Source organism: Anser brachyrhynchus (genome assembly GCF_964034855.1).
Source record: "Anser brachyrhynchus genome assembly, chromosome: 4".
Classification (NCBI taxonomy): domain Eukaryota; kingdom Metazoa; phylum Chordata; class Aves; order Anseriformes; family Anatidae; genus Anser; species Anser brachyrhynchus.
Genome location: NC_137698.1, coordinates 34291851 through 34312945, shown reverse-complemented (window position 1 = coordinate 34312945; position 21095 = coordinate 34291851). Strand labels below are relative to the sequence as shown.

Sequence of the window (21095 nt, the reverse complement as noted above, 5' to 3'; positions counted from 1 at the left end):
GTGTCACAGGGGTCAGGAGAAGAAGAATCTTTTAATAACTAAGGATACTCAGAAGGGCTAACAGGCATGCAGAAAAACAGTGGAGAGTATATTGAAACATGAAAGACCCTCACTGTAGTTTGTAACACAATCCAGTATAAAAAACATTTTTGATATCCAAAACCTCTTGTCAACATAATGCCTGGGGGAAAAAAGATATCTTTCAGGGTGAAAAACCTGTACCGCTTCCTACAATTCAGAGGGTGTGCAAAAGCAGACTGTGATCATCATTATCACAGCTACTTAAGCCACCATAAATCCAGACTGCTGCAGAACCACAGTCCCTGGTCAAACATTTGTTATACCAAACATACCTTGCACTAGCACAAAACCCAGGTAACCACATACAGAAAACTATTTCAGGGAGCTTTGCCAGCTGAAAACTAACCATTTGTTAGGGGTGGGGGACTCATTTTTAAATGAATCAAACCTAGCTTGTGGCAAGTTACTCAAGGCAGTATGTATTTAAGTTGAATTTTACTGTCTACCCCCATACACAATACCACGTGAACAAAACAGGAACCCTAAATGGCCTAGATTGTATAATCTCCCACGTGCTTCTCTATCCCTAGTTACGGCAACTTTCCTTACTGACAGGACATGGCAAAAGACCCATTTTTCCTTTAAGAAGTTTCCGAAGTCTGAAGGAAGGACAGAAAACTATGCCACCGATCTCCTGTTACTGAGGCTACTTAGATTACCTAAACATTCACACTTATAATTACAGACAGAATCTCTAACAGTGCACATTAAGCAAGTATTTGCATAAGTACGTATCTACAAGGGTAAGTCTGGTGAGAAATATCTCAGGCTGTAAAATTTTCATATGTTCCAGAATCTTTTCTTCAATTGTTCTCTGCACTTCTCCAACATGAGTAATGCTTTTGTTTCTATATATTGAAGTGAAAATTTGTCCAATAAAGTACATATGCTTTCTTCTTAAACAGCATTAGAACTTGATTTTAATTATAAAGGGTATAGAAGCACGAAGAGTCTAACAAAACAGGCATCCAGAATATCTGTTTTGTATTGCTGCCTAATATTTTAACTGCTGCAAGGTGGAAGTGCAACTTTAAGGGCCATAGCAGGTTATGCATGGTACATTAACTATATTTTTCTGTACAATCTACAATGCCCCCATACAAATAAAAAATGTTTCCTTGGTGAAATAACCACTGTCCTTTCAACAGCACCAGGCAAGTAACTTTTAAGCAGGCAGTTTCACTACTGGTGTGAATCACATCTACAATAACTTCCTGCTATTCCCTAAGGACCACAGAGAGAGTTTTCCTAGGTGCTGTAAAGGGGAAAACAGAAGTAATTTACCAAAAGAAGATCAAACCAGTCTTGTAAGTAGGAAGTGAGCTGTCTTGAGTTTCTGTGACTTACCCTAATTTACACTTTGAGTTAGTGTAAGAACCCATCCCTTTTGATTAAGGAATACAGTTGCGTCCAGAAGAAAAGGGGTATGTAGTGAAAGATGCATACGGTCAAAGACAGACAAGATGTGCCTTACTGAGAAAATCACTATTCCTACCGAAAAGGGGCCAGCAAGGTCTTTAAGGTACAACGCCAAAGTGAAGAATGACCCACTTTAAAACAGGATTAAAAGCTCATCCCAAGATCCAAAAAGAACACTCACAAGGTTCTTGTATACAGACAGTGACAAAAGACATGCCTTTATTTCACCTGTGCATGCATAAATAAATATTGAAAGGATTTTATTAAAACCAAGGCTAGAGTACGTATCATTTACTCTCGGCAGAAATTTACAGGAATAAATTCTTCGCAAATACTTGTCAGATTTGGATAAATGTTTAAGATCCACCCTTGTATTTTTTCACTAGCCTACCTTCCTTCTGCAGTGAGGCATAAATTTTCTTTTAAATATACTGCACAGCAGTAAACACCGCTCGTGAATATAAGATTTATAGCACATTAATAAAATCATATAGGCACACTGGCCTTAAATATATGAGGCACACAATTTAAGTTTTCATGACTACCTCAAAAGAGACCTAGAGTAGCCATGCAGCATGTTTTAATCTACAGAATATTTACACCTACACATCATTCACCTCTTACCTATCTCTAATTATTTATTTTCTCCAGTACAGAACGAACTTCTGAAAGATTAACGTTACACAGAGGAAGTGATATTTACTAGATTAGTTTAGGGTGGCAAAAAAAGCAAAATAACACTTACCTACAAGCAACAAGAGAGCACAGGATCTTAAGATTTGTCTCACATAAAAGAGAAATAAAAATATCAAAGAAAAAATATAATACCTAAAAACAATGAAGGAGAGGCAGGAGGCAGAACAACAAAAACATCTATAATCCAAACTCCAACGAGCAACAGAATTTCTGCAAATATCTTGGTGGATACTCGTGGAAGACAAAATACCTATGACATAACATAAGAGTGCAAAAGTCCAGAGATAGTAAAGAACTTCTGAACTATCATTTCAGTTGGTATTTATCAATTCATTGTTGGAATTTTATGTCAATCAAATTCCTGTATATCAATTCAAGATGAAATTGCTTATGAGAAATGTTAATTTTTGATCTGTCAAACAATCCTACATGGAGGAAAGGTTTCAAAACTTTTAAAAATAATGAAATTTTTTAAAACAAAGGATTTTGGTTAAAAAAAAATGCCTTGCTTAGTTAAATTTTGGAGATTATTAATTATGGCTATTCTTGTGCACACACACTGAGTGAATAATACTTGAAGCCAGAGGTCAAAATAAAATACTTAAATTGACTCAATTTGATTTTAATACCATTAGTTCACAGAGGAGTTATTTTGTTGTTGTTATTTGTGTTTGTTTGTTTGTTTTTAAGCTTTGATTTTTCACCTTATTCCAGGTATAGCAGACAAAATATCAATAACTGACTTAATAAGAAAATGCTTTCCTCCTGACTCTGCTATACTCCTATTTGTTTTCCAACAATGTAATATAACTCAGTTAAATGACTTATTGTGGATATAGATCAGGAAAATCAGAATCCAGACCAAGAGTAATGGGAGGCAAATCTTTAATCCTTCAAAGGTGCCCCCGCATTGCCAGAGCTTTGCAAATAAGGCACGTTTTCCTGAAGTGGGCTACTGAAACTACCTTGCTACGGGGAAAATCTGGAACTAAGACAACCCAATCACACTTTCACTGGCTTCTCCTACCTGTCCCAAGCATAAGGCTAATTAGGGATATATTTAGGATAGATAAGGCAGGCCAGCACATGCTGCTCTGACCAACTTTGTTTTATGCTAGTCGTTACAAGCCAGAAAAAGTTGTGCTCACTTGCACTGAATGCTAAGCAAGTGTCCTGCACTGAAGAGTAATTTTCTACCTCAGTTTGTCTCCCTAATGAAGATCGATTTATTCCTACATCCATAAGCATCAGTCACCTTGCATACTCTAACGTAAAACCTTATGGGAAAATCAGTGAAAGTTATCATTTTAGAATCCCTGACATGGAGAAATCACAAAACTAAAACATCTGAAATCATTAACGAAAACGTATCTTAGTCAAAAGTTTATATACATTTTTTATCCACTAAGAGACCGAAGCAGACATTCCCAGCAGCTCAAAGAGAAATCACATTTCAGGTTTACATTTCAATATGGGACAGCAGAAACCAATCCTAGTACAACTGGGGGAAATTGAAGGTTTCCATCCTGCCTCGTATGTAACAGATGTGGGAAGGGGGGCCACTAAGCAGGTAATTCATCGTTTGCCTTGATTTAATTCAAATGAGAAAAAGAAAAGGCAGGAAGAATATTCTGAAGAATAGGTGGAAGCAATATTCCAGTTTTGTATTCATATGCTAGCAGTGAATAGAAATCCGTCAAGAGGTTTCGTTAAGAAAAGACTCTTTCAAAGTAGTTTCCATGAAAACCATTTTTTCCTCAGAGCGCATGCAGGTCATTGCATGAATTGATCAGTATAAGATACCTAAGCAACAGAATACCTATTTTACTCTGGGATTAAGGAGCAGAAGACAAGTGTAAAATCTATTTAAACCAGTACAGAAATAGAGTTTATAATGAATCCTAAAATTCTAGCACATGTTGTCAACATAATTTGTGGTAGGTAAGAAGACACAAAAAATAGCTAGGAAGTTTCAAGATGTAAGCAATCTATGTGATTCTGAACTTATGTAAGAGAATCTTAGTAAAATTCTTAGTTACTTAGAATTAGTTACTTAGTTACTTAGAATTCTTAGTAAAACAATCTTTGAATTTTGCTGCCCTGTGACGCAGATGCAATAGAATATAGCAACAGCTCCCCAATATCACATATGAAACACAATTCATTCTCCCTATGAAAGTGTTATCTTTCCAAAGACTTTGAAAGTTGCTCACAGGAATAAAAGTAGACCAAGCGACTCTTGCATAAAAAGACAGCCACCAAATATAATTAGAATGCGCAAGGTGTCTCATGTATGTACACAAATACACACTGCAACATGTAGACAAAATTAAATCCTTGAGATACAACACTCCTCGGTTTTAATTTAAAGAATGTATAGATACACTGAGTATCTACAACCCCAGATCATATTTAACGAACAAGTACAACTTGCTGGACACCAACAATGTGTTCAGATCTGTAGCGGGGAACAAAGTTAAAACAACAGACATCCCAAAAAAAGCAAAAAGCCGCTCAGTATTGGCACAAATTTACAGGAGCATTATCAATGACTTCATGTGAAAAAGGGAGGACTGAGGCCTCATAAAAAGCACAGCTCAAAAGTAAATATTTTATTGTAATACAGATAAACACTTGTTTCCAAAATTGTTATATAGAACTTACACAATATTTACATACTTAAATCCATTACTGTTAAATAATAACTCTTTGGAAGAAAGAAAATAAATTCTGTACATTTGTACAGCATCTAGCAAATTCAGTCCTGACTCAATTGGCACAATACTGATATAATCATTAAATAAATGTGATAGTAATGCAACCTTCCACGCAGTAAAATTAGATAATGGACTAATACATTGCATCCTATTGATTCTGAAATGAAATTGTAGAAGAGAGTCAACAGTGCCACAGTCTCCAAAAGATCGTACCTTTAATTATTTAATATAGCCAAAATGTAGTAATTTTTCAGAGGAGTTTACTTATCAACATTCTTCATCTTAACATTATATTCCAAATTGTATAAAATATTTTAACATTCACCAGATTTAATGCAATACGCTTTACTGCAAGAGACAACAGCAAAGGATTCTGATTCTTAGAAGGTCCCTTGCAGTATCTCTGGACGTTTACATAACAGAAATGGTAAGCTAATTTATATTTCTAGCAATTTCTTTTTTCAAATGGACTTAGTTAATGACTTTAATCAAACGGCTGAAGGCTCTAGATTAAAAAATACATATTTACCTAAAATCTACTTGAACCCACATCTAACAGTACTCAGGTTTGTTCAGAATGAAGGATGACAAACACTGGAGATATGCTTGTGATTTCCTCCATTTCAGAAGAAGAAAAACAAACATACTGAATAAAATGTCAGCTTTTGAGTTTCAAAGTGTGGGGGGGGGGGGGGGGGGGGAGAAACGTATTACTTCAAAAAAAATGTTTCAGGAAAATCACAGGCGTGTCAAATCACTATCCACCTTTCTTTTAAGCAATACAAAAGAGCAGTAATGAACTCAAATGTCAGGTAAGCGAGACTTTAATTGCCAGATTCTTTGATAGCAATGTACTCATTTCAGGTGGATTTTAAGAATCAACGCAACTTCAGTCTTCCTAACTAACATACACACACATACATACACACTGTTTTTAAACAGCACATCAGTCTAAAAGGTGTTTTGTCAAATGATGCTTTTACCTTTGTTCTGAACATGTTTTAAGGTGTTTATTTGTTTGGGGTTTTTTTCATAGTTTTCTTGCAGCTTGTTTGCAGTTAACCACCACTTCTTGCTTTTGAAATAATTTTTCTTTGTCAGCTTATAGAGGGGTTCAGGCAAAATGCTAAACTGATTGCAATTGTATCACGAACATCTGCAATGTGTCGATCATTTTATTGCTAAATCCTTCAAACAGTTGCATGTAAGTAAACCGACTGATAGACAATTGCTTCCAGACTGAGCCTTAATAACTTATCACAAATCTGTTTTTAGAAAAGGCATTTTTCTTTGTGCTGTCTTGTTATCTTGCAATTAACTTCAGAAGTTCCCATTATAATCGGTTTTATTTTTCAGAATTGTTATTTGTTTTTTCTTATTCTACAACTACACATATTGTTTTTATAAAGCTATTCTAAAATTATTTCTCTGCTAGCCTATAAATTTTTAAAACCTACTGGACACCCATTTTATGTCGGCTGTATGAATTAACCTTCCCACCATAAGAAATTGTCTTTCAGACACTGATGCTGTGAAGTACCTGTCTTCTTTTACTTACAAATTATAGACTGTTTCAAAGTGTAGAGTGCTTCAAAATAAAAATGAAAGTAGTGTCCGATCTCAAACAATATTTTTTTAAAGAAATTACCCCAGTAAGTCTAAACAGATATATGATTACAATCATAAGTTTTGGATCTTTTGCTTTCCTTATATTCAGCATATTAAAATGTAACGTTTTTAATGACAGATTAGAAAGAAGATCAGACCCACTTTGAAGTATATTGCATCAGGAACGTGCCACTGATGCATTGTTTGTTTAATTCAGGTATATTTGATCCCGGCAAATTGTAATTCTGTAAGCTCATTTAAAACCTCAACAAACCCCAACTCTTAAGACTTTATTTACTAACACTGTTTATGCCTAAATTGCTTGAAAATACCTCGACAAACCTGACATTGCAAACAAAGACCACACTTCCTGTTACAATATTGAATCTGGAACATCATCAATGTTTTGTTCAGCTTGCATAAGTCACAACTGATTGGACACAGTCCCTGTGGGCATGCCATTTCATCCAGACTGGACGGTTCATTAGTCATAATTACTATAACTGTACAGCAGAGACTGCAGTTTTATCTCATCATACATCTTTGATAAAGCTGCTTCTATTTCTGCTTCATCAGCATGTGAAGTTACATTATTGGAGCTTTTATTTTCCAATCTGTGATTAACGTTGGTTGTTCTGCTTATGAAACGCGTACTAACATTCGAGATAACATACAAAGTCAGGCCACGACGTGACCACCACTTGAACTTTGTGTTAAAAATCGTGCAGCAGTTATTGCTGCACAGGAAGAATAGATTCTGAAATGACAGACTCGCTAAGAAAATCTAACAAAGAAGATACCAACGCTCCGGTTTATAAGAGGAGATAACTGTTGGCTTCTATTGTGAAGTGTGATCTAAAATAGAAAAAGACTTGATCTAATAACAAATGTGAATGCAGCTCTTAACAAAATGTATTTCAAACGTATACAAGTAGCGCACTAAGGCATTTTCTTGTCGTGGTGCTTGTTGCTGATTTTTCCATCTTATTGTGCGGTAACAGGAAACACAAAGCCTGGTGGCACCATCTGAGTGTGCAGCGTGTACCCATGATAGGCCACATAAACAGTCATAATCGACAGTTACATGCAGGCACTGAGGCTGCAAAAATCCCAGAGTAATTAGTGTTGTCTGAATGCAATGACATCTGTTTTCTCATGGTCCTCTAGACTTGTCAGGCCAATAAGATGTATATGAAAAAATATGACAAGCATTGCAAATGCCCTTCTGAAAGGTCTCACTTTGGGGGAAGCTGAAGAAATGACACATGCCACCTCTTTTTTTGCCAATATACCTAACAGCCAAAGCTTCAAGATTTGAAAAGGTCTTTTGAGTCATTTCGCATTTGACTATGAAAGGTTTATTCAGAACACAGGCACAGTGCTTAGCAAAGAAAATATTGCAGCAGGTTTTGTTCTTTAACAAAAGCAGGCTTCATTAACAGAAGAGGAATAAAACGTGACTTCTGACTGGAGTGCTTATATGTTGGTCAGTGTCAGCTATACCTTCCTTTTTAATTGAAGCAGCAGACACCAGCTAGCATATAATGCATATGCTTGTGTGTGTGTGTATGTATATATATATATATATATATATATATACACACACATTTTTGTATATTTTTGCTTAAAGAGTGGAACAAGAACAGTTTTACAGCTGAGATTTCTGGCATTGCAGAAACATTATAGCCTTTCCAGCTGAAGACCTAGGCTTTTGCTTCAGGATTCACAACCTTTTTCCTTAATAGTGCCTATCTCTCAGTTCTTTCTCTGGACCGTAGCAGTATGTTTGAGCATGCGTTTTCTCCAAGAAAGACATTAGTCATCATTAACAGAAGCACTGACACCAAGCCTAAGTGCCTCTCCACAATGACCAAGTGGCAATCATCTTTCTCTTACACTGTCACTGCTGATTAGGGTTTTCTTTCATGAAAATTTAATTTGTCGCCTTTCTGCAGCTCCTTTTTACGTTTCTGCAATAACACAACATGCCAGCAACACTGAAAATGCACTGAAAGATGCTGTACTTGTTTATAAGGAAAGATAAGACTTGAACTGCTCGGCTGTACTTTTTACCTCGTTTAACATAAAAAAAGGCCCTGCGAGACGTAGTCACTACTGACAGAGGAAAAACTCTCACTGAATAGCTAAGGCCTCAGACAACCCAGCACACCTTCTATCCAGCTAACCGAAAAATATTTCGTCTGGAAGACAGTCACCCCGTCTTCCAAGGCTTTGTTCACTAGGCAATGCAACAATACCTAAACAGATTTTTATACCTAATTAATTTTATAACTGCTTCAAATATACAGGTACTCAGGTTTGTAGCTTATACAAATATTTATTAACGGATTTCTTAATCCTCTGATAAATTTCAGCTCGCTTCTTGCGTCTGTGTCAACATTGCTCTTGCAGTTAAAAAGGCAGCCACGAAGAAAATGGCTCTAGCGGCTGCAGACGGATGAAAAAGTTTCAGTCATGTATGATACTTTGCAGCTATTCAATATACACAGTCTCAGATTCCCGCTCTGCGTAACATTACAAACATTGTTAAACAAGATACCATAGCAATGAGTTATTTTAAGGAAGTTTTTCAAAACATTTACTCTCCTGCTTTATTTCAATTTGTTTAAAGATTTTTTTTAATTATAAGCACATGCTATTTTGTTAACATCTGCGCACAGCATAAAACCTGACTGAATTCCAACTTCTGGAAAAATGCGGATAACTTGCATCCCTCACATAGAGCAACAACACTAGAAAACTTCAGGAGATTCTGATATTTTAATTCATTTAATTGATTTTCCATACAAGTATATTTAAAAACTAAAGCAACAACAACAAACACTTATTAGCATGTTTAAGGTCTCTCAGTATCTTTCTGAATTTATTGAAGTGTACACCTAAAGTTTGGACGTAGCTCTATTAAATTCAGAAACCACGGCTATTAAAGTCCCAGTAATAAAAACTTTTTTTCAGCTTCCTAAAGTATTGGTACTCCACCACCGACTGAAAACAGCATCGGTAGTCAGAACAGAAACTGTATTGACAGCACTTTGGATTTATAAGAAAGCCTCAGTATCTTTAAATAGTCTCCACATATGAAATTTAAGAAGAGGAAACTAGGAATTAAAAGCGGATTTTGAGCGGCAGACCACGACTGTTGCGCTGCCGCGGCAGTATAACCTTGATTAAATGCAGAGCAACGCTAAAGTAAAAACAAAGCCCTGCCATGGTAACCTAAATTAACTACTGCAACAGACCCCGTTTAGGCAGAAAGCTGACGTTTTAGGCTATTCTACTCGATCTGGAGAAAAACGTTTACTTTCTCAAAGCGAGCCAAGCTTCCCGGCCAGGCCTCCGCCATGGCTTTGTTCTCCACGATCTCCTCGGCTCCTCGCCTAAGCAGCTGCGGACGCAGATGCTGGCATCGTCTCTCCGCATCCCCGTCAAGTTCAAGTACAGAAGTTTAGCTCTTTGACTCCCACCCCCACCTCCAAGTCACTTGTCAGGAAAAGGTTGGGCGATTTATTGACCACTGCTGGATGCATACTGTCAGTGCTGAAGGAAATATGAGCGGGGGCTGTCGCTACTGTTCTGGAGCTCATTGATAATGACATACCTGCCTCTGTCACCCATTACCCATACTACAAACTACTTAGACCTAACTGAAAAATCAATAGCCTACTTGCACTGGTTCCTGTGGCTGCCTCCTTTGATTGTCAGCTCCTGTCTAGGGTCAGCACTTACATGAAAGGGGCTGTGACTGCCTGATGCTTTCAGGACAACCTAACGATATGAAACTAGCCAACAGAACAGTAAATTCTGTCCCCCTGCCCTCCTCATCAATTAGGCTTTGACTAGGCTTGCCTGTAGAAACCTGACCTTTTAAGTTTAGGTGAATATGGAACTAGCTGAACACACCATTGCCCTCAGCACTGAGCCAGGAAATCCACTGACAGGTTAAACAAAACAGAAGGTTGTAACTGTCATAATTTGCATTGCACTTTCACGCCAACAAGGGTGTTATCAGTGGGGGCAAGCCCTGGAACACACAACGCAAGCACCCGAAGTCACTCTCCTCATAAATTTTCAAGTGAAGGGAGATAAAACATAAATTCACAAATGACCGGGCATTTCAAGTCCCACTTTCTTTCAAGTTCACGCTCTGGAAACCCGCCCTGTACCCATGGGCAATTGCCCTCCGTAGGTGTGCTGGCACTTGAAAGCCGCTTAAAATGGACTTCCACGATAGACGACGAGGGAAAGCTACCTGCCTGTGCCTCCTAAGGGCTCCTGCGTTAGTCTTACTCTCCCCTGCATATTTATATGCACGAATACTAACCATTAATGCATTATACACGTGCGCACACATGCACACCTGTCTTTGAGAGCAGCAGGTAGGCATAAATAATTTAAAAATCCCTGGAGAGTCCTAACTGGCACTTCTGAGCAGTACTGGCTTGTACATCCTGTATCTTGGAAGTCCATTAGCAGCATCTGAGTATCACTGTGACCACAACCAAATGATAAATGACACATTTTAATGCATCTTCCCTCCTTAAAGAATATTGACAACCATGGAGCAAAGAACTGAAGCATGAAATCTCAGATTTAAAGTAAAGGCTGAACTATTTCCTGAAGTTGAATACAATAGCTACAGTAACTATATACAGATTAAAAAAAGTTAACATCCGAATGTCTTGCTCCATAATAATTTTAATTATTTTAAAAATTATTATTTTATTAAAAACAAACAAAAATATTTTTGAATACTCTTATTAGTGTTCATTTCTTTTAAATCAGGTTTCAAGCAACAATGGTTTTATGCCCTTTTGAGCCCCTCCTTCTGTAGGCCTACCATCCTCGATACAAGCATTAGTGGGAAACATAGACAGCACGTGTGATCGAAACAATTTATACAATTTGAACACTGGAGCTTCATCATACCATGAAAGGACAGGCTAACTCTATGAACTAAAATTATATTTTTTTGAAATCCTGTGAATTCTAGGAATTTTCAACGCTCTTTATGCAGTGCACAGTTAACGCCTTTTAGTGTAAATATACAAACTACTCCTGGAAACCCCAGGCAAGATTCAGAGTAGTAATTTACCTGCTGCTTTTTACCCTACAGCTGAACCTTCTGAACTCCCGCACCCTGAATATCCTTCTCACAGAAAAGCATGCAGTGCCAGATATAGGAACGAGCTCTTACGTAAATAAATGATAGGAGAACTGCTGCCGTTCGGGTTTTGGAGTTTAAGATTCTGTCGCAAACCTTGAGACACTCTTGTAAGCTATTTTTCTGACCACCACCTCAATACGTGTCAGTCGCTGCATTTAGCTTATTTCAACTGCATATTTAGAAATCAGTAAGAAAAGTTTAGAAAAAAAGTTTAGAAAATTAAAAGTTTAGAAATCAGAAAGAAAAACAGCTGAATTACAAAAGGCAAAAACTTCTTTTTTCATGAAAGCTTCAGGTAATTACTGCAATAATATCTGTTATATCTTAACAGTCAGTTGTTCAAAATACAAGTAAAATAGAAGAAATGCAGAGAAAACCTCTTGAAAATAACAGCGTAGCAGCCTATTAAAGCACTGTTAAATAAGCAGAACAGCGGCTAGAATTAATATTGCATTCCAAACAAACTACAGAGCAAACACTAGTTAAAAATGGTAGACCTAATTGAGTCTGGATGGACCCCTTTACAGACCTAATGCAATGATTAACTATGCATCTGGTAGCATGTCAAGTCCTTTTTGTGTGCCTATCTGATAGTGAAGTGAAAGGGCATGGACAGTGTCCAGTCCCAGCAAGCAAATCATTTGGAAGCAGTCATAGCCATAGATCAAAGATTTTTCACTCTATCCAAAGTCTATTTAAACCCACCAACCCAGCCCCTTGTTGCAGACAAAACCAGTTAGAAAATAAGAAAGACTCCTTGGGATCCAAAGATAATAAAGGAAGATAGAAGGAGAAAATGAAGAAAAGAAACAGACTGGCAGAACCTTGATTTCCATAGGCCAAGACAGCTGTTTTACATCCTAGTTTTATTTCAGATGGTTAAAGAAAAAGAACAATTTCCATCCCTTAGATCACCAAATATTATTTCAATTAAACTATGCAGATGGCTTCTATACATTATTTGAACCAATACAGTCTCCCCTTCCCAGCTCCAGGAGATGGTACATTGAACTGTTTTGCACGCAGGTTTTATCTAATTCATAAGAAAACTAAAAAGAGAGCAGCATATTATCATGGGGAAGTTATTCTGAAATAAGATACGCACAGCAAGATATAAAATAGGAATAGCTATGATTTGATTCTCTCATTAGAAGTAGCAACAAACCCCCTGCAATGATTTTATAACTAGTAATACACTACTTTTATGCCAACATACTACTTCAAAAGGATACAAGTTTATTACCATAAAGTACAATGAGCAGAAAAATAGACAGCTCTAACTTTGCATTAAAACTGTAAAATATTTGAATAAGGAAACAATTACAAAACTGCTCAAACAGGAAGCACAAAAATAAATAAATAAATTACATTTAAGTGAAACTCACATGCCTTTTCTACCGTATCCAAAGTCAAACCCTAATCATCTTAAAATACTGGGGGGAGAAGGAAGGGGACAAAAACAAAACAAAACAAAAAACAAAAGAGAAAGAGACTCGACATATTCCATGCTGGTCAGCAGTGCTATTGAGAAGATTGAACCCCCTCTGCCCCTCCTCCCACACCCCCCTTTCCCTTTATAAATTGCACTCGTGGAAGCTCACTAAAATGCTGTAACCTTTAGGGTGGCTGGTGAGGAGCCGAGTATTTCACACTGCTATACGTGGTACTTGGGGAAGTACTTTTAAAAAGCGTATAAATAAGAAGCTTTCACTTCTGGAACTAGAAACTGAAAATTTTTAAGACTATGGTTATAGAATTCTAAATATTCATAAATATCCTTCATCTCAGCTAGCTGCATGAGGTTTTCAATCTTTAAAATAATTCATCTAACCAATTAAGGCATGTAGGTTACTGTTTGTTAGCATGATTACTCACTGTATATGCACAAGATACGTGAACATGTAAGATAATAAACATCAGGCACCTACTCATAAAGTGAAAAGTCACGGCCAAACACCTCTGAACTATTTATTTCTTAATTTCCAGAACTTTGACTTTGTTTAGAATATCCACATAATTTTCATATTTTTAAAGGAAGCGCTCACTTAGCCTGAGAGCATTTTTAAGAACAGTACGAGAGATTACCATCGTAGCCCACCTCAAATTTTCCCAAGCAAACACGTGTTATTGCATTCAACTGGAAATCAAGTTGGCAAAATCCCAGCATGTTACATGCTTTCATACTTTTAAAAATGGATATTATTCATGCAAGTAATCAATTACTGTAAGTAATGACCAGCCAACACACTGAACTTAGTTAATTCTGCAGGATGAAATAGCATGCACCCACCGCAACCGTATCCAAACAAAGTAACAGGCCAACAAGAAGTTTTTAAAGAAGAAAATGCTATTAAAGCATTAGAACTGTTCTTTTCTGGTGCCTTCCCCGTTGCCAGCTTACTGAAGGCAAACTTATGAAACAGTGTTTAACAATCTTACAGCTAAATGTCACAACTATTCATCGCGAGAAAAGAGAAACTACCTTTAATGCAAGGTTAAAAGCAATAGAGAAAGCCTTCAGGTTGCTCATGGTTTAACAGAATATGAACACATCCACATTTTAAGACAGAACAGGAAAGGAAAAATAAGCTAATTAAAGGAGCAGTTGGAACCTTCCCCCTTCCCAGTCCAGAAAGAAAGCAAGGGGAAACTTAGAAACATGAATAAATGATTTAATTATCATACCACTCAATCTTCATAGCAAAAAAAAAATTAAAAATAAAAAATGTAGATTTATGTAATACCCTTAACTGATGAGATGCATTAATGACATCTGCAGAAGTGAAAACATCTTTCCTCCCTCAACGTGTGCTATCAGCTAACTTCATAAACACAGTCCTTAGAACAGATCGGCAGATGGTAAAGCCAAGGCATGACTTTAAAGAAAAGGTACACACTGCATACTATTGAATGTAAACAGAATTTTAACTGTCAAACCCACAGCAGCATTTACTATAACCATTAACCTGGTTTCGCTGTGGAGAAACACAACATGCATTACTGAATCATTTCTTCTCAAATCCATACATTCCCTGCAGCAGTTCAAGCTCCATCAGCAGTGCAGGAATGTATGAAAATGACAGGCAAAGGGCACTAGCTCTTTTCCCATACTGTTCTTCTATAAATGGAAGCAGAGTTCTACAAAGCGCTCAAAGCTGAGAATGTTTGAATACTGATCCCCAGGAAAAAAATCTGACGATGTTAGGTTCCACGAGCAGATTAATTTTTCTGTTTTCCACAAACCTGTTTCCCTTAAATGAAAGGACAGAAAGGAAAGCAGCTACTAGGAAATAATGGAGCGCTAGCTGGGTCTCGTCTACAAAGCTGCTACAAAGAAAGCGTATGTGTACACATACATATTTCATATGCTATTCATAAAAATACTTATTATCCCTTTTGGGAGCACCTGTTCCTGCATTCGCTTTTCTGTCTCCACTCAGTGAGGGGTGAGTGGAGAGAAAAAGGGTAGATTTGGCAGAAACCTTTTAATAGTCTCAAGTCAATTTCATTAGGCTTTGATTTGACTTAAAAATTAAAAGTTGCATCTGTTACCTGTTACAGAAACTTTAAAAATGCACCTTTTAGAATAAAAAGGCTCTGAAATATGTAAAGCATGCCACTGACAAGCTAGCTAGTCAAGCAACGGTAAGCATGCTACTAGATCATACAATAAAAAGCGTGGGTGCTTCTTGCTAAAACTCCGATTTGTTTTCCAGTTTTCTTCTGGTTTTGTGGTTTTGTTTGTTTGTTTAAGGGTTAATACAGAGGCAGAGCATTCTCTCTCGGGGAGGGAGGGAAAAAAAAAAAGTCTCCGCACATTTCCTAGCAGCCGTTCGCTGCCACTCTTCGCAGCGGGGAGAGAAGCGAGCTGCGCGCCCCGTTTCCACGTGTGGGTTTACACCGGAGCGAGCTCCCCACGGAGCCGAGAGGGAGGGAGCGGGCAGGAGGAGCCGAGGAGAGAGCAAAGGCGCCCTGCACGCCAGCCCCCTTCCCGGGAGCTTTTTTTACAGAAGCCCTCGCTAACAAAACACTATCGCTCCAGGCAGCGGCATGCTGATGTTGGCACCGCTTAAACCAAACAAACACGATGTTTAACAGTCAAATAAAATGTCCCGCAGCCTCCCTAATGAATTTGTCAAGGACCATCAGATCACCCCCGCCCCTGCCTCATTAACTCAAGTATGATGAGACGGATTATAACGAGAGAATACAGATCAATCGGGCTGAAGGCTTCAAGTGGCTTTTAGCCTCGAGAGTTTCCCTCTCGGCGGCGCGCACACACGCCCGGGCGGTGCTTCTAATGGCATACGGTGTCTCCTGCCGCTGCCCGGGCAGCGAGCCGCCCATGGGCTCCTTGCACAAAAGCGGAGGTGACAAGGGCTCTTCAGTTACAGCCTCCTCGGGTGCTGGTCCCCCTCCGATTATTCAGCCCGGCGAGAGCAAATTCCGCCGCAGACGGAGCTCGGCTTAACGCAGCGCGGCCGCAAGCGCCCCGACGCAGGAGAGAAGGCTTTCCCGTGCGTTATTCGCTGCAAGTGTTTAAGTTTATTGCTCAAATGATGTTTCTAATTAGCGCCGGGGCAATAAATTAAAGTCGGCTTTTGTTTAGCTGATTTATTATTTACTAGAGCTTCAACCTCAGACGGGAAAATTGGTAATGAATTGTTTTAAATCCGGACGCCGGCGACGCTCTGCCATCAGTCACCTTACCGGGGGGGGGGGGGGGGGAGAGGTCCGCGCTCTTTCTGCTCGGCCCCAAAAGGGGACCCTAAAAGGGGATCGCGCTGCTCCGCTCCCAGGAGCCTCCTCCCGCCCCGGGGCTGCCGTGGGACCGGGGGGCAGCCGGGCCGAGCTCGGCGTCCGGGGAAAGGGAGAGAAGGAGGGCACCTGGCCGCCCCCGGGGGCTGCTCTCTCTCCCGCCGGGGACAGCGGGGACCGGGGGCTGCAAAGCAGAGGCCGGGCGGCTCCGCGGGGAGGAGGCAGCCCCGCCGCCGGGCTCACCCCTACTTCTCCCAGCGCGCAGTCGGCCGGCCCGAGCCGTGTTTCTAATTTAAACGCACGCGGCAAGCAGCCGGCGCTGGTGGCTTTATTAAACTCAGCCGGCCGCGGCGAGAGGGGAAGGAGCGCAAGGACAGGGGCCAGGCGCCGGCCGGGCCGGGAGGAGCGCACCGGCTGCCGGGGAGCGGCGGGGCCGGCACCGGGACCTCGGGGGGCAGGGGGACTTCGGGAGGACAGGGGGATCTCGAAGGGGCAGGGGGACCGTCCGGTGTGTCGCTGCTGTCCCGGGGTCACGCCGGAGCTCGCCCGCCCCGTTTCGGGCCGGACATAACGGAGCCGCGGCCCTACGGCTCCGTACCGATGTTAATGCGAACTCGCAACAAAAACCAACGCGTCCTTTACGAATAACTCGCTCCTCCGCTCCGGGAGGACGCGCGGAACTTTTCGGCGCCGGGTTTATCGAAACGAAGGCGAGTGCGCTCCCGGCCGAGGGCAGTAAAACAAGGTGCGCGACTCGGGGCCGGCGCCGCTCTCACTTTCACCGCCGCAGCCCGGCGCGAGCGGCAGCGGATTTATGCCGGCGGGAGAAGTACCGCTCCCCCTTCCCTCCCCGGCACGCGGGCGCCGGGTCTCCTCCTAGGGAGCGGCCGGCACCGCAGCTTTTCCCTGCCCCGGCGGCGAGCCACGCGTGGGCTCCGGGCACCGGCACCGGGAGCGGGTCCCGCGTGTGCCCGTGCGCGCCCCCGCGCCCGCCGCGCCCCCGCCCGGCGCCGCGATTGGCCGCGGCGCTGACAGCTCGGCGGCGAGTGTAGGAGGCGCGGCCCCGCCCCCCGGCCGCCCCGGCCCCATTCATAAAGTACAGAAGGCGCGCGGCAGCCCAGAGCCCCGCCGCCACGCGGAGCAGCAGCAGGAGGAGGAGAGAGAGGAGGAGGAGGAGGAGGAGGAGAGGCGCAGAAAGTGAGAGCCTCGGCGCGCACTTCCAGGGGTGGGGAGGGGGAGGAGAAGCGCCCTCGGGCACGGCGGCTACGCCCTCCCTCCCGCTCAGGATAAAACACAAGTCTGTGCAAAGCGAGAGAAAAAGCAACCCTAATAAATCCAAAGGGGCTCTGGTAGCGCTGCGGGCCAGGAATGGGAGAGCGCAGACCAAGCGCGCAAGTCTGCGCCTAGAGCTAGCGAGAGCCGCAGAGCCGGGCTCAGACAACGCCTCCGGCAGGAAAAGGGAAGTCACCAACACCCCCTGACAGGCTGAGAGCGGCGGCCAAACTCATGCACGTCGCTGGCGGTGCCACGGACTGAGAGCGGGAGCGAGGGAGGCAGCCGGAGAGGGCTCGCTCTGCCGCTCGGGGCATTGCTCGCATTCTTCTCCTCCTCCTCCTCCCTCGAAACTTCGCCGCCGACCGGCTCTGCTGCGGGGACCTCCTGCGCCTCCCGGGGAAGTTTGGCCGGGCCGGGCTTTTTTCATGAACTGCTGAAGCGGGGGCGCAGCGGCGAGGGGGGGTGGGCGGCCGAGCGCGAAGGCAGCGTGCCCCCAGCGCCCCCCGCAACTTGGCGCTCCGGCAGCCGGCGGGGGCTGCCCGCGGCCCCGCTCCCGGCCCCGGCCCCGGCCCCGCCGCTGCCCGGCTCGCCCCGTCCCGCCGGCCCGAGGCTCGTCCTCCTCCCCGCCGGGGCAGCGCTGGGGCTCGCCGCTCCGCGCCTCGTCCTGCCGAGCGCTGCCACCTTCCTCCTCCTCCTCTTCCTCCTCCTCCGCCTCCTCCTCCCTGAGCGTTTAAGGGCGCCCGGCGGCGCGCCGCTGCCGCCGTCTTCCCGGAGGGGGTGGGGGGCTGCGAGCCGGCCGGTGCCCTCGGCGAAGCTGCAGCCTCCGCTAAAGCATTGGATCCCTCAACGTACTGCGAGAGCCCGGTGTACAGCCCGGACCTGTGCCCCAACATGATCGCCGCGCAGGCCAAGCTGGTGTACCAGCTCAACAAATACTACACGGAGCGCTGCCAGGCCCGCAAGGCGGCCATCGCCAAGACCATCCGGGAGGTGTGCAAGGTGGTGTCGGATGTGCTGAAGGAGGTGGAGGTGCAGGAGCCGCGCTTCATCAGCTCCCTGAGCGAGATCGACGCCCGCTACGAGGGGCTGGAGGTGATCTCGCCCACCGAGTTCGAGGTGGTGCTCTACCTCAACCAGATGGGCGTCTTCAACTTCGTGGACGACGGCTCCCTGCCGGGCTGCGCCGTGCTCAAGCTGAGCGACGGCCGCAAGCGCAGCATGTCCCTCTGGGTGGAGTTCATCACCGCCTCGGGCTACCTGTCGGCCCGCAAGATCCGCTCCCGCTTCCAGACTCTGGTGGCCCAGGCCGTGGACAAGTGCAGCTACCGGGACGTGGTGAAGATGATCGCGGACACGAGCGAGGTGAAGCTGCGCATCCGGGAGCGCTACGTGGTGCAGATCACGCCCGCCTTCAAGTGCACCGGCATCTGGCCGCGCAGCGCGGCGCAGTGGCCCATGCCGCACATCCCCTGGCCCGGCCCCAACCGGGTGGCGGAGGTGAAAGCGGAGGGCTTCAACCTGCTCTCCAAGGAGTGCTACTCGCTGACGGGCAAGCAGAGCTCGGCCGAGAGCGACGCCTGGGTGCTGCAGTTCGGCGAGGCCGAGAACCGCCTGCTGATGGGCGGCTGCCGGAACAAGTGCCTCTCGGTGCTCAAGACGCTGCGCGACCGGCACCTGGAGCTGCCGGGGCAGCCGCTCAACAACTACCACATGAAGACGCTGCTGCTGTACGAGTGCGAGAAGCACCCGCGGGAGACCGACTGGGACGAGGCGTGCCTGGGCGACCGGCTCAACGGCATCCTCCTGCAGCTCATCTCCTGCCTGCAGTGCCGGCGCTGCCCCCACTACTTCCTGCCCAACCTAGACCTCTTTCAGGGCAAGCCCCACTCGGCCCTGGAAAGCGCCGCCAAACAGACCTGGAGGCTAGCCAGGGAAATCCTCACCAATCCCAAAAGCCTCGACAAACTATAGGGCTCGCACCCGCCCGCGCCGAGCTCGCCCTCCGCAAACGACCGCGGCGCCCGCAGCCTCCTCGCCCCGCCACGCCAGCGACGGCTCGGGAAGAGGCGGCCGAGGACAGGGGGGAGGCTTCGCCCCCAGCCACCTGCAGCTCGGCGCTTAAAAACTTGCGGCCGGGGCGCCCAGCCCCTGCCCCAAGCCGGGGAGAGCCGAGCCGAGCCGAGCCCAGCCGAGCCCAGCCGCGTTTCTCCCAAGTCACTGGCAGAAGCGATCGGACTTTTGCCGCGGCCAAACGAACGAACCCCCACAGGTACCTTTTCGAACAAATGTATAGTCCTTTTCTTATTCTCTCTTCTTTCGCCTGAATGTTGTCACCAAGTGAAAAATTATTTAACTATATGTACAAATCGCCCTTTAAAAAAGTTTTACTGATGTTAAATGTATTTCGGTGCCAAGGTCAGATTATGTGCCCCGCGACTGACTTGTTGCAAATAGTAATAAAAATATTACTTTAACTTTACTTGGACTTTTCGTCACTGGTTCTTAAATTCAGGCAAGTAGATTCTGTCTGAACCTCGGGAGGAACGTTAAAAAAATATAAAAAATAGAATAAAATCGGCAAGAGCCGGCCTGGAGGCGCCGGGCAGCCCCCGGCTTGGCACGGCCCCTGGCGCCCTCAGCGCTGCCTCCATTTTCTGTGGAGCCCCGGCGGGCTGCACCACAGCCGGCCCCCGCACCCGAAAGTGAGGGCTCGCTTACTTTCCTCCTGGCTTATTTTATTATTTTTTATCGTTAACACTATTTAGTAAGTTTCGAGCGCTTGCATTTTGTTCGAAAAAAAATTCACCGCTAGCTGCCTTGGCTGCCCCGAGCTGTCCGTTCGCCTTTGACTCAAAGTATAGATCCACCCTGAATAATTAACGCGCTTTAGAGCGAAGGGTCGATCCTTTTTTTAAACAAGCAGTTGTTGGTTGGTTTCTTGTTGTGTTCGGTTCGTGCTTTTGTTTTTTTTTTTTTTTCCTATTTTTATTTCCCTTTTCCCCGCGGATTTGCAGCCGGCGGTCGCGGCGCGCCGTGCCGCAGCCAGGCAGGGCGACTTGCCCCAGGGCGATTTTGGGAACAGGGGCCGCGATTTTGAGGTGGGGACTCTGACCGGTGCTAACAACGGTACCCCCAAAAAAGATTTCTAAATCGGCTCAGGGCATTTCAAGGAAGTTTTCGTGTCCTGGCGAGGTGTGGGGGGGGGGGGGGGGGGGGTGCGAGGGGGCGTTAAAATCTAACTTCTTGCTGCAGCGGACTCGTTCCGTTTCTTCCTGATCCCGGCGGCACCGATGCTATCGGCAGCGCTGCCCTGCCCTTCGGGAGCTTGTCACAGTGTTTGCCTTGCGGGAGTTTGG

The 21095-nt window shown here is 44.1% G+C and overlaps 2 protein-coding genes across 4 annotated transcripts in view; one reads left to right on the top strand and one right to left on the bottom strand.

Annotated features, from left to right (window-relative positions):
• The window catches only part of MAB21L2 (mab-21 like 2), a 22371-nt gene extending 2527 nt beyond the window's left edge, over nucleotides 1–19844 (top strand). The window contains exon 1 of the mRNA XM_080589427.1: nucleotides 1–19844. This exon is cut by the window's left edge and continues 2527 nt beyond it. Within this exon, the coding sequence (XP_080445553.1) occupies nucleotides 18631–19710 (1080 nt within the window). The 5' untranslated portion in view covers nucleotides 1–18630 and the 3' untranslated portion in view covers nucleotides 19711–19844.
• Nucleotides 1–21095, bottom strand: part of LRBA (LPS responsive beige-like anchor protein) — a 400077-nt gene that overhangs the window by 157005 nt on the left and 221977 nt on the right. The window lies entirely within an intron of this gene.